General features: G+C 49.1%; 5 protein-coding genes across 5 annotated transcripts; 2 read left to right on the top strand and 3 right to left on the bottom strand.

Annotated features, from left to right (window-relative positions):
- Positions 1 to 481: 481 nt before the first annotated feature.
- On the bottom strand, positions 482 to 1,678 carry N7506_011574 (uncharacterized protein; the record flags this gene model as incomplete). The annotated part of the gene is made up of 2 exons (XM_056960865.1): positions 482 to 1,196; positions 1,263 to 1,678. 2 exons carry the CDS (start codon positions 1,676 to 1,678, stop codon positions 482 to 484), a joined length of 1,131 nt encoding a protein of 376 aa, XP_056805399.1.
- Positions 1,679 to 4,211: 2,533 nt separating this feature from the next.
- N7506_011573 (Major facilitator superfamily domain general substrate transporter) lies at positions 4,212 to 6,186 on the bottom strand (the record flags this gene model as incomplete). Its single annotated transcript, XM_056960864.1, has 9 exons — positions 4,212 to 4,418; positions 4,468 to 4,503; positions 4,557 to 4,759; positions 4,810 to 4,876; positions 4,925 to 5,135; positions 5,191 to 5,356; positions 5,406 to 5,668; positions 5,717 to 5,889; positions 5,941 to 6,186. 9 exons carry the CDS (start codon positions 6,184 to 6,186, stop codon positions 4,212 to 4,214), a joined length of 1,572 nt encoding a protein of 523 aa, XP_056805398.1.
- Positions 6,187 to 6,630: 444 nt separating this feature from the next.
- On the top strand, positions 6,631 to 8,298 carry N7506_011572 (uncharacterized protein; the record flags this gene model as incomplete). Its single annotated transcript, XM_056960863.1, has 7 exons — positions 6,631 to 6,804; positions 6,866 to 6,957; positions 7,015 to 7,264; positions 7,317 to 7,445; positions 7,495 to 7,531; positions 7,581 to 7,699; positions 7,759 to 8,298. The coding sequence occupies 7 exons, from the start codon at positions 6,631 to 6,633 to the stop codon at positions 8,296 to 8,298; spliced, it is 1,341 nt and encodes a 446-aa protein (XP_056805397.1).
- Positions 8,299 to 9,258: 960 nt separating this feature from the next.
- Positions 9,259 to 10,056, top strand: cbpA (putative calcineurin binding protein; the record flags this gene model as incomplete). The annotated part of the gene is made up of 1 exon (XM_056960862.1): positions 9,259 to 10,056. The coding sequence occupies one exon, from the start codon at positions 9,259 to 9,261 to the stop codon at positions 10,054 to 10,056; it is 798 nt and encodes a 265-aa protein (XP_056805396.1).
- Positions 10,057 to 10,542: 486 nt separating this feature from the next.
- N7506_011570 (DNA-directed RNA polymerase II core subunit RPB3) lies at positions 10,543 to 11,642 on the bottom strand (the record flags this gene model as incomplete). The annotated part of the gene is made up of 3 exons (XM_056960861.1): positions 10,543 to 10,918; positions 10,976 to 11,541; positions 11,589 to 11,642. The coding sequence occupies 3 exons, from the start codon at positions 11,640 to 11,642 to the stop codon at positions 10,543 to 10,545; spliced, it is 996 nt and encodes a 331-aa protein (XP_056805395.1).
- Between the last annotated feature and the right edge of the window lie 85 nt (positions 11,643 to 11,727).

Genomic DNA, 11,727 nt, shown 5'->3' with positions numbered 1-11,727 from the left:
CGAGTCATCCAAGCTGACCTGTCAATGCGCCTGGTAATAGCTCAGCAGTGGTTTGTTGATTTTTAGTGGAGTTTGGAGTGATATTGTGTCAAAGTGTGGAATATCCCCCATATCCTTTCACCCCCACACTCCAATACTTCGGGTCGGTCGGCTTCTGTAGCTTCAGGAAAAGAGATAAGAGCAGCAAAGCAAGCGAAAATCAGGCAGCAAGTCGAGAGATTAGAGGGCAGAGGAGCATTGTCCCATAGTAAGTATAAAATTCTATACTCCGTACATCAAGCCCACTCGATCGGTCAAGCCAATCTATCGGCTCAGACAACAAAATAAACAAAGTCTGTACGTGTTTACCCTAATTTTGGTCAACGAGTAAGAATTTGGAGATAAGAACAATTTGGGGGTTCACTATCTGATAAATTCTAGTAGATGGCTATCGTGCTTTCAAAAAATGCTACTAGTCTGACTGCACCTTCATGTATCAATTTCATGCACCAATGATGCAACTTTCTTCCCACAGAGCCAGTCCTTCAAAATCACAGGGACTATCCAGCCAAAGGATGGAAGCCACAGTTGATTTGAAATGCTCCCAGGTATGAAGTTCCAGCATCGCAGTCACCCATTGAATCTGCTGAATATACCACCAACGGGTATTAGTTCCCAAAGCAGCTATTCCACCCATAGTGAGCAGCCAAAGCAACAAGTCCAGATTTGACATCCAGGGGCTTGGATCGACCCGTAAGTGAACAAGCTCATTTTTCAGTAGCTGCGCAAGGTCTGGGTAGGGCTCTGTCATTAATGGGACGGGGAACAAGATGAGAAGACTGTAGACAACGAGGCCCAATCGACAGGCTTCGTACTCCAGCGAAGAAGTTTCCATAATATCTGAGTGTTCGAGAATGCTAGGCAGGCTCATCATATGGTAATGAATTGAGTTCCGTATCTCGAGCACATAGCCGGTGTTCAAACCGGGCAGGAGTCCCTTTGAGTAGTCGTGCAGCATCGCGGTGTATAGGGAAACAGCTTGGACCTCCCATGTCATGGATTCTGGGAAAATCAAGCTTGACCATAATGAGGATTCATTCTCTCTGGGAGATTCTTGGAGGCTAGACAAGAATTTCGATATGGCTTCGGCTTCAAGGCCAGACCGAAGCGGCCAGAATGGTTGTGTTAGACTCTTGCTTGCCACCAAAAGGTTGAACCTTGAAATTCAGGTCAGATAGAAATCCAGGATAAAATTCTTGCAGTCATTGTGGTAACAAACTCACGTTGATAGCCCTTGCTTCAAACCGGGCATCTCAAGCTTATCAAATCCTCCTCTGGCATTAACAAGATGGCGCAAACCTTGCACTTGCTCATCCGATATCACAATATCCGTGAATCTTGACAGCCATTGCAGATTGGATAGCGGAGCTGATCTCATCCGAACAGCTGCACCTTTTCTCCGCTCTGGTGGATGTAGAGTCAGCGCAAAAGCACTCATAACAATCTCATCAGTGATCATGTCTGTACGACCGGTTTCGATCACTTTCTTTAAACTGACGATAGCCTCTCGCTGCATGACAAGCTTTTCATAGGCTGCTTTCCGAGAGGGTATTATAGCTGGATTGCTGGATGATGCGCGAAGCTGTAGATGCTCTGCTCCCGAGTGGAGCCATGCATTGAACAATGCCGGACAACTCATAGCTGAGTACATCCAATGATGAACAAATGACATGCCTTTATGAACAAAACCAGGAAATAGCTTTGGCCACATCTCTTTGATTGCTATGATGGACTGACTATTAGCAAAGTACAACAATCTGTATCGATTTTGAACAAGCCTCACAATAAGTGAGGACCTCACTTATACACTCAGGACTGAGCTCAGATGGGTAGGTCCGGAATGGGTCAAGATGAGCATTTCCAAAATCGTCAATTGTAAATAGTGGATTGTTTCGGGTCGGACTGTTCAACCGCGAATAGCTGTCTCGTGAGTGTGGATCCTGGTACGAACAGGTGCTGCTATATGTTCCAACAGGCTCAGCTGGATGAAGATGTTGCAGTAGACCTGGGTATGCTTGGTCATATACACATGGTTTCTTCATTCTTCAGACCTCATTAGCTTCTATCCATCTTTGTATTTTCGAATTTTGGCTTACTGCGTGCAGCGAGAACATTGTGGCAAGACTCTGTTGCAGTTTCTTTTGCCCTCCCTGCATCTTTTGCATGCAGCGTTCGATTTCGGGGGCTCAAAACCCGACATCGGCATGTGTGGATTATCGCTGTATACGTACCCGTCAGTCAAGATTCTCATTCCAGCTAGGAAATGTAATCAAGTCATCCATGGACAGCAAAGGGCGTCTCACCTTTGTGGGTTGAGATATTGGCAATGATTAGAGAGTCTTCGTATCCATAAATAGCATCAGCAAGTGTCTGAGAAAGACCGATAGAGGACTGGGAGGTAGTTGGGAGGCATACCGTTGACACCTCGAGCAAGCTGGGAGCATCCTATCACACTTCCTCTTTTTTGCCCGACAAGAAGAGCAGGCCTGGAGTGCAATACATCTTTGCGAAAGTCTATTCATGTCAAAGAGCTCTGAGTTTGACAACAATTTCAAGCTTTTCTCTGTCTTGGCGTGTCTCTAGGCTTCGTGTGATAGATTAAGCCCTGGAGCCTTAATCTTAGATGGAATATGCCTGACTTGATGTATGCTCCCCATGGGTGGCTGGCGGGTTTATATTCCAAGGTTTCCACCAACTTCCCAAAGTGGATTTGATTGCTGTCCCGAGAATGCGGCTGAAGGCTAGGCGAAGAGCCTAAATGGATGCGCTCTAATGCGGTGCTCCACTTCAGTATTCTTGCCAAATTTGTGCCCATGAGGCACCAGAACGTTCCATGGCTTCATTCTACGAGTTCAGGTCTATGGATATGATTCCGATGCGATGATAAAGTGAGGTCTCGTTCACATGAGTTGGACATACGAAACCAGAGCAGTTGGTCTATATGGTTTGGGAGTTCACAATGCACAGAATATCTGCCGTGATGTGGGTTCAAGACCCGGCTCGGCAAGAATTGTAGAATTTGCACACGGCGGATGAGGCTAGGGAACCTGAAGATGTGGGATGGGAAACGCCAAGGAGCAAAGTCACCGCAATTCGCCAGTCATCAGTGCAGTGCAGCAAATTTAGAACTAAACGGCTCAGGGCGGCCAATCCGACGTTGATTCAACATGCGTAACCGACGCGCCAAAGGAGCTAGTCCAAATATGGCATATGCATTTTTCGCAGAGGATCCAAATGCCCCACCTCTTCACTTTCCTAGTCTGCATCTAGTGCTCTGTCCCTTTGGGCTGCAAGACTCTCGTGGCTGCTGATTCCCGGGGTTTCTACCCTGCAAATTTAGCGTTGATCCCTGTGGATGATACCTTCTGGTCTATAGATCCATAGACCCAAGGAGCGATGCTGATTGCATATGCTGGCAGTCTCGGTGCACCCATGGATAAGGTCGGAGAAGCTCAAGAATGTTCAAAAAGGAGCTTGAGTAATCTCAAGGGTGCTGAAAAGTGGAGTCGATTGGATGTAAGCTTATCTGTGATGTCGAACGCTTGAATCGCGAATCTTGACCCTGAGGGTCCGTGGCTGACTTGGCGTGGACTAGGCGAAGGGACGGTGTACTTCGGCCAGCTGAAGATCCCCGATCGCCGTCTTCCGGTCTTTCTATTCCCCGGGGGTTTAGTGCCGCATTGATCTATTTCTCATCGACGTGTTCGTTTTGGGGTGCGAGATTGAGGCCGATATCGCCCCAGGCCTTCAATCGCCTTTATTCACGCATGACACTTGATCATGTTCGCGGTAAATGTGCTCTCATCTGCGTTGGGCTAAGTTTTTTGCGCGGTGGAGCTACGTGCAAGCTGCCATGAGAGCAGAGCAGGCCATTACCAAACAACAAGCCTCAGGGCCACGCTCACGCGCGGTCAAAAAGAAGATGATAGTTGCTTATTAGCAGGAGTAGTTATGTGTTGGCTTAATCTCATATTCGATTTGTAACGGAGAGCTGTCATCAACCTCGGGGCCTCTTTTTAACTAGCTGTCTTTTTAGCTGTCTTTACTTCAGTGGAATTCTCCAAAGTGGCCCACCAAGGGCTAATTGGGTAGATCAAAGCACATATCGGCTGATGGAATATCAGTTTTCATCCTTTGAAGTATCCCAGACTGTTGTGGGGGGGGAGGGGGACTCACAATTTCAAATTCTCCCTGTCAGTCAGATCCAACTGAGTGTTGTCCACAACACGATTGACTGTACCGCCCTCTGAGTCGACCGTTTCGATAACTCCATTATTGGTGACCTGACTAGCCTCCTCGAGTTTATCACGACGTTTGTTCTCTCGGCTTAGATAGACACGGAGAGCTATGATTATGATCGAAGGAAGAATTGCGGCAACCTGAAAAGATCAGTAAATTACTTCGCGCGTCTCGTTCGATAGGACTTACCACAAGCAATATCACCCACGTTGGTCTGTATCTAGGCTTCAAGGAATGTCAACTTCATATCCATATTGTGACTATTCTTGAAAGCTTACCTTCCACTCCGGACGGAAGAGTTGCGGAGAGATGATGTTGCCCAGTCCATAGCCAATATGATACAAGGCGATGACGGTGGTCTTCTTCGTATGGCCAGCTGATACATTCGCAGCCCAAATCATCACCACTGCATACGGTATGCCGGCTGTGGATCGAATCCAGATTCCGGCAATGAGACCCCATCGGTTGGTCCAAGGTAGAGCTTATGCTACTATTAGCGGTGATACAACTCCAGGGTTCAAAGAGCCATACCAAGAAGTAGGATGCTAGAGAGGCCAGCTGGGATGTATGCAATGAGTGATATCCATGCTCGGAAATTCTGTCGTTGTTAGACCGTATCTTAATGGGATTTCTGAGAGACATTTACCTTGGTGTGGTAAAGTGTGATAGCTGCTGCGCTGAGGGAGAAGAATGAAACTAAACCGCTAACTGTGCCAAGTAATGTTGTTTGAAGGACAGTGAAGCCAAATGAGTTGATAATGAGCGAGTATTGATTGGTTATTCCATTTGCCATCTCCTGGGACCAGGCGTGCAGGAAGAAGAGCCAAGTTTTGGGATCCTTGATTGCTTCGATGAATCTGTAAAATTTAGCGGAAGTTTGGACACAATGGCCCGGGCGAAAGGGGTACTGACTGGTATCTTTTGAACAGTTTTTGTTCGATTCCCGAGTGATTTTCTTTGATTCGCAAGATCGCTTGGGCACGCTCTTCATATGTCAAGAATTTAGCGTGCAGAGGACTATCAGGGAAGAGAAGGTAGACCCAGACACCGAAGATGACAGTGAGAACGCCGGTAATAACTAACATGGATATCAGCAGTGACCCTGGTGTTGTCATCAAGAAACATACCCATGAACCACTTCCAAGGGGAAAAGCTCCCTGTGTCAATCCACAGCACACCATAAGACAATAGACCTGATGTGATAGGGCTTGCATTGCCAATCGACCACATGACCGGCATCATCACGGCCTGTTCATTGTATGTGAAGAACATGGACATGGAGAGGAGAAATGCCGGCACGATTGATGCTTCTGCTACCCCAAGGAAGAAACGAACGACAAATAAAGTTGCAAAGCTGTTGCATGGAATATGCAGGAGGGTAATGCCACCCCTGCCAAGTCAGTGATTTAGGTCGATCATTTGGATGAGAAGGACACACCAGACTATCAGGTTACCAGCCAACCATTTTCCGACTGGAAACCTTTGCAATGCCCAGTTTTGTGGCCACTCGGCAAGAAGATAGCCGAAATAGAAGATCGAAGAAAGCCAGTTGTATTGATTTGAGTTGAGGTGGGCGTCTGTCATGATTCCGAGAATTGCAGAACTTCCAAGCTGTTGGCTTTTAGTACGGAACTGCTCTCATCCATTACTTCCAAGACATACCGTTTGTTTATCAACATACATCAAATGGTAACCGATGCACAGAAATGGTAGAATGCGCCATAGACATTTGTTGCGTATGCGTATTGCTTCTTCGGGCGTTGGATCTGTCACTTGTATCTTCGAAAACAACTTAAAACTCTCATCAGCAAATTGGTCAGGGACCTTTGGCGCCGTGTCTATATCATTGTCGCTATCTTCATTTGCTCGAGCTGTTGCCTCTATGGCAGACTTGTGGTGCTCGGTCATTTCAAGGCTTATGCACGACAATCGATAAAGCCGCGTAAAAACGTTAACGACGCGCAAATAGAAGCAGACATTTGCGGGGAATTATTGTCCTATAAAAAGCCATTGGATATCGCGCAATGCTCTGACACCTCGTCGTCTTCGCGCTGCGGAGACATTCCGATGTAGATAGGAGACTCTATTGCGGGGGTTTCCCACGATTTTCTCCCGACTTGGAAGGTCAAGCAGTATCACCCGCTTGGCAGGGGTCAGATTGCTTAGTATTCTCTTATGTTCTGCTTGAAACGCGAAAAAGTGCCAGAAGCACGCCTGAAGTCGCCATTGCGGGGTTGCGTCACCGCTGCAGAGTTGGCGTGCTTAAATGTGACCGCCGAAGCTCAGTCTAGACACTCATCCTTCAATACTCTGGATCAGGCAATCTCTGTGGTCAGCGCTCATTGACTCAAAATGGCAGAGCAAGATAAAACCCTTCGAGTTTTGATTGCTGGAGCAGGCATCGCGGGTCTTGCGACAGCTATATCGCTGACACGGATCTCATCTATATCGAATTTGGATGTCCTGTTGTATGAGCAAGCCCCGGAGCTCTTGGAGATCGGTGCTAGTATTGCGCTCAGTCCAAATGTATGTATTTTGCTACGTGTGGGTTGACTGGATGACACCTGACAGAGAAATTGAATATCAGGGAATGCGCACACTTGAGAAGCTCGGCGTCCACGATGCTTTGAGCGACGAAGTAGGCTTCCGAGGTCCTAGCGGAATACCTCAGATCTTCCGGTATGAGCTCTGAGCGCAAATGCCCATTTAGTTGCTGGCCGCTAAGAACTCTCGTAGTCATTGGAAAACAGATCAAGTGGTGTCGATAGATACTCATGCCAATGTCCCGGACCCTCGACACCACACAACTCGTTTTCACCGCGGTCATGTACACTCGGCCTTGCTTGAGCATGTGCCTCCGGAGAAGATTCATCTCAACAAGAAGATCAAGCGTGCGGAAGCTAGCCAGGATGGCGTCGCATTGTATTTCGAAGACGGGAGCAGTGCCCATGGCGACATTCTCATCGGAGCGGATGGCATTCGATCGGTTCGTGGAAATGCACCTCAATCAAAGCTTCTTATCACTGATTTAAATATAGAGTGTCAGACAGTCGTTCATCCCAGATTACAAACTCCGCTTTAGTGGGAAAGTTTTCATGAGAGCCACATTTGATGCTGCCCTGGTCGAGGGCAAGATACCAAACTTACCTGCGGATTCGATACACTGGGTAACAACTTTCTCAAAGCCCAGAAAGACAATCACTGATGATTTGATAGTGGGGACCTAAAGACAACTTCTTCGCATCAAGGCTTGGTAAGACGAGAGATGATATCGGAATCGCGGCAAGTCTGACATAGACCAGGCAAAAGTCAGTACACCACGGTTGGCGCATATGATGATCCGCGCTCGTCCGAAGAGCTGGAAAAAGACATTGCATGGGATCAAACCGGCAATGTTGAGTTCCTGAGAAAGCGATACCAGGTATATTTCAACCAATCAACCGCTACTCCGTACTGCGCAGTTGTTGACCAACATCTCAGGACTGGAACCCAATCGTGAGAGCCCTTACAGAGCTCACACCCTCAACCAACCTCTACCCCAATTTCGCTGGTGATGCCCTTCCAACTTGGGTTTTCGGGTCACGCGTGACACTGGTAGGAGACGCAGCGCACGCGCACGGGGGTGCCTTCGCCGCCGGGGGTTCGCTGGCACTCGATGACTCCCTCGCTCTTGGTCTTGCGTTTAAACACGTCCTCAAGGGGGCCACGTTCTCATCCGAGAATATCGAAAGCGCATTGAGGCTGTACAGCCAGACAAGGCAACCTCATACTGCTCGGTTGTTGCATATTGTGCATGGCCAGATCAGTAGGAAGCCTGCAGCTTTTGAGTCAAGCGAAGCTGAAGATGAGGCGCTTGTCGCCAGATTGAAAGGTCGACCTGATACAGAATGGTTGTCCGAGCATGATGTTGAGGCTGCGTTTGCCGCTGTTGTTCGGGAGTCGCATCCGGGGGCGCAGCCTGTGCGTGTTGGGAAGGAACTATCAGGTGGAGCCGTACAGCATGGGGAAAGTAAATTATAGAAGATGACCCTCCAGGTTGAGACAGGTCATTGGTGACTGCATCAGGGTATAGAGCCAGATATAGAATTTCTGTGTTGGAAATTTATGCTTTGTTTTGATTTCCTTTTAGGACCTCGCGAGGCGCGTGCCATTCCAACAATATTTACAACATTTGGAAGACTCCCATTCGGACATTGGTGATACTGTCAACCCTAGGCCCGATGCAAGGCTGACCATGTCCAACTAACATCCGGGGGCATCGGGGTGCATAATTTTGATGCCGACCGCGCAAGGCTTGTCCGGAAGCTCCGGGTGTTAGTGCGGCCACCATAGCCTACTTGGGTACTTTCTTCGTCGGAAACTAATAACGGGGGCTCTAGTGAGAGCTCCGTGCTTCGGCTCCCCATAAATAAATAAACAATGCAGCAGCCTTGGGGTAAACAAACACAATGCCTCTCAGAGGCTTCGCGTTCGTAATCCCTGGGCTGGGGAAAGACACAGGAGGCGAAGCTGAATAGTGGGGCGGCATCTCAACATGCTCAACATGACCTGAATCATGGCCGAGAGAAACTAAAGCAGGCAGAATAATAAGGACGGGGCTTAGAGCAGGGGAAAATAAGGATAGCCTTGCATACGTCGTCCTGTCAAGCCACAGCCGGGCGGAGTAGCGGAGTCACGGGGTGTGGCTGGTGTATTAGAGCTGTGTGGCGGGTCCGAAAGCGGAATAGATCGACATTTCGCGATGAAGGCGTAAAGGTCTCCGGAAGTGGAGAGCGTGAGGGCAGTGCAGTCTGCGCCTCAGATGGCAAATTCTCTTTATAAACTCATTTCGTCCCTAGTTTTCAACAATCAGATTCAAACCCAAAAATTCTAGACTCCGCCTTTGGTTCTAGACAACTCCCGCTTATCCGGTGGCAACCTCCCCTTTGTCTCCTTAATCCTCCCCTCCGCCCAAAACATCAATTCATACAACATATCAAAATGGCCGCTTCACCTGCTCTCAGTGCAACCTCGCGCTCATCACACTCCTCACGACCATCTCTATCTTTGGATATGAGCAACCTTCCCCAATTATCGAAACCGACCCCGCCATCAAACACTCTCCTCATCACCGATCTCCATGATCTACTGGTTTTCCAACCGCAAGCCCTAGAGGATATCCGCAATATAATCACCTCCGTGGCCGCTCTCAACTCTTTCTCCCCTCTCCCCTCCATGCGTCGCATCGTCTGTTCTTTCAACAACACCGAAGACGCAACCAACATCCGCAAACTTTTGGACGGCCAGACCCTGCTCAACCGCGTGCATCCCCGGATCTACTTCGGCGAGCCAACGCCCCTCAACGACCGTCCCAAACTCCTCGAAGCACCCCAGGTCTCGAAGCTATTCTTCATCTCTCCTCCTCCCAGTCCGCCCCACGGATGGGTTCTGCGCAATGAAGACCCTCCCAACAAAGAGGTCCACGCCTCGGACCTTGCTCATGCGCTGTCTATGCTGAAAACGGAACCCAAGGAAGATCCCGCTACCCCGGTTTCTATCACGGAGGATAGACGCACGCCTAGCTGGCCCACTGATGGTCAGCGCAGTCGCAGCAGCACTATCATCTACCACCCAGACACGCATGGTGACAGTCCCAACCTGCCGGCCGTCATGGTGGAGGACATGAGTTTGAGCATCGATATTGAGGATGTCGATATGGATGAGATGAGTCCCATTGAGATGTCCGTCAAGTCGATGCCTCCTAAAACTTCGAGGCCGCCCGTTGAGTTGATGGAGTGATTTCGAGTTTGAATTTTAGCGATCTTTTGTTTTTTGTTTACAGTCACTGCATTGTCTTGTTTGGCGTTGGAATGGGCATCGGTTTTTTCGGGTTTTTGGACCTGTGCTTTTGGATGTTAATAGCTAATTAGACGTCAAAACAAGCTTCTTTGGTTACCACTTGAGCTTCCGCAAATTCCTTCGTGTAAATCAGAATATTCACCAGATATCTCTTAAGCTGCTCCTATCAACATACATTCGGGGTCTATAGAGTATCAATGCTTTTTACTGCCCGGTACCTGAGTCAACAACTCTAGTAGTCTAATTTTATTCACTAATCTCATTCACCAGAGCGAGCAAGAATGTTGGGTTATAGTATGAACAAAAGATATCAGTTCACCAGCTGCAATAGATGACAAAGAAACTAAAGGGAAAAAAAGAAACTCCAAGCGCCCCAGTCACCAAATCAAAACGCCACACATGCTCGAGTTCAACTTTTTGCTTCCCTTAGAACCCATAGCTAGTTTGGCCGTAAGGCGTAGCGCCATACGGTGTCTGAGCACTGTTCCAGCCACCAGGAGCACCGCTGCCGTATGAAGTCATGTTTCCATCGATGCCCTCGGGAGGCTCGTAGGCGTCGGGGTCGTTGGCGCCCATCATCTCAGCATCCTCGCCAATGTGGCCTTCGCCTTCACCAGAAAGCTCGGAGACAGTGGTGGCTAGCTTGCGCTGCAGGGAAATAATAGATTGCTGAAGAATCATGTCGGGTTCCAGGTTGCCAATGCTCTCGACGTCGAAGTAGAAGATTGATGGCTCGGCATCGTAGTCGAAAGGCTGGTCCGGTGCGGCGGCAGTTTCCCAAGCAGCGTTTTCGGAGACAGGCCTGTGGAAGTCAATCACCAATTCGAAGGTTTGTAAATAAGAAAACTCGTCCACTTACCATTCCTTCGCTGGATCCTGCTCATACCAGTAATCCACGTGACGCAGGTTGTTGTTGGGATCGTACTCAAAGCCCACGGCAGCAGTTGGCGCCCACTTCGCGTGCTCCTTGGCAGTTCCCTTCTTCGCCAGACATGTCATCTTGACCTCCTGACCTTTGCGCAGCTTGCAAATCAATGGTCCCCTGCCCTCGGGATCGGTGGTGACGGGGTTACCGATAGTCTGGTTGATTCGCTCGCCGACGATGACCAGATCCCTGGCGTAGACGGACATTTGCCCTTGACCACAACGCGCGTGCAGGGAGAGAGTCACGCTGCAGCGCACGCAGTGGTCCTCGCAGTCGCAGTCTCTTGTGTAGTCCAGGTCCTGGTCGCAGTTCAGCGAGTTAAGAGGAATCATGCCGAGACGATGGGCGAGGAATTCATCGGGAAGGACGGAGGTGTTGCTTTCGATTTCAATGAGATCCATAGCGAGGGTTGGCACTTCGGCAAGCATGGTGCGGCGGAGAGAGTTCGCAAACGCCAGGTCGACGGCTGAGAGACGGAAGTCGACGCGGTATGGTTCCGCCTGGTTCGTGTCAGTGGTCTCCTTATGAACTGCTTGGGTCTGATTACCTCGCGGACGGTGACTTGGGGCCCGGTGGGCTCGAGGTCCATCTCGTACTCCATGTTGTATGCGGCAGCGCTGGTCGCTGCGACCCGATTTCAAGCTTTGATGATCTGCAAGAGTGATCAAAAGTCCGAATTCTCCAAG

This window comes from Penicillium brevicompactum (genome assembly GCF_028827555.1).
Source record: "Penicillium brevicompactum strain IBT 35665 chromosome Unknown utg000009l_segment0_segment0, whole genome shotgun sequence".
NCBI classification, from domain to species: Eukaryota; Fungi; Ascomycota; class Eurotiomycetes; order Eurotiales; family Aspergillaceae; genus Penicillium; species Penicillium brevicompactum.
The sequence above is the reverse complement of the archived record's forward strand: the minus strand, read 5'-3'. Positions and strand labels throughout refer to the sequence as shown.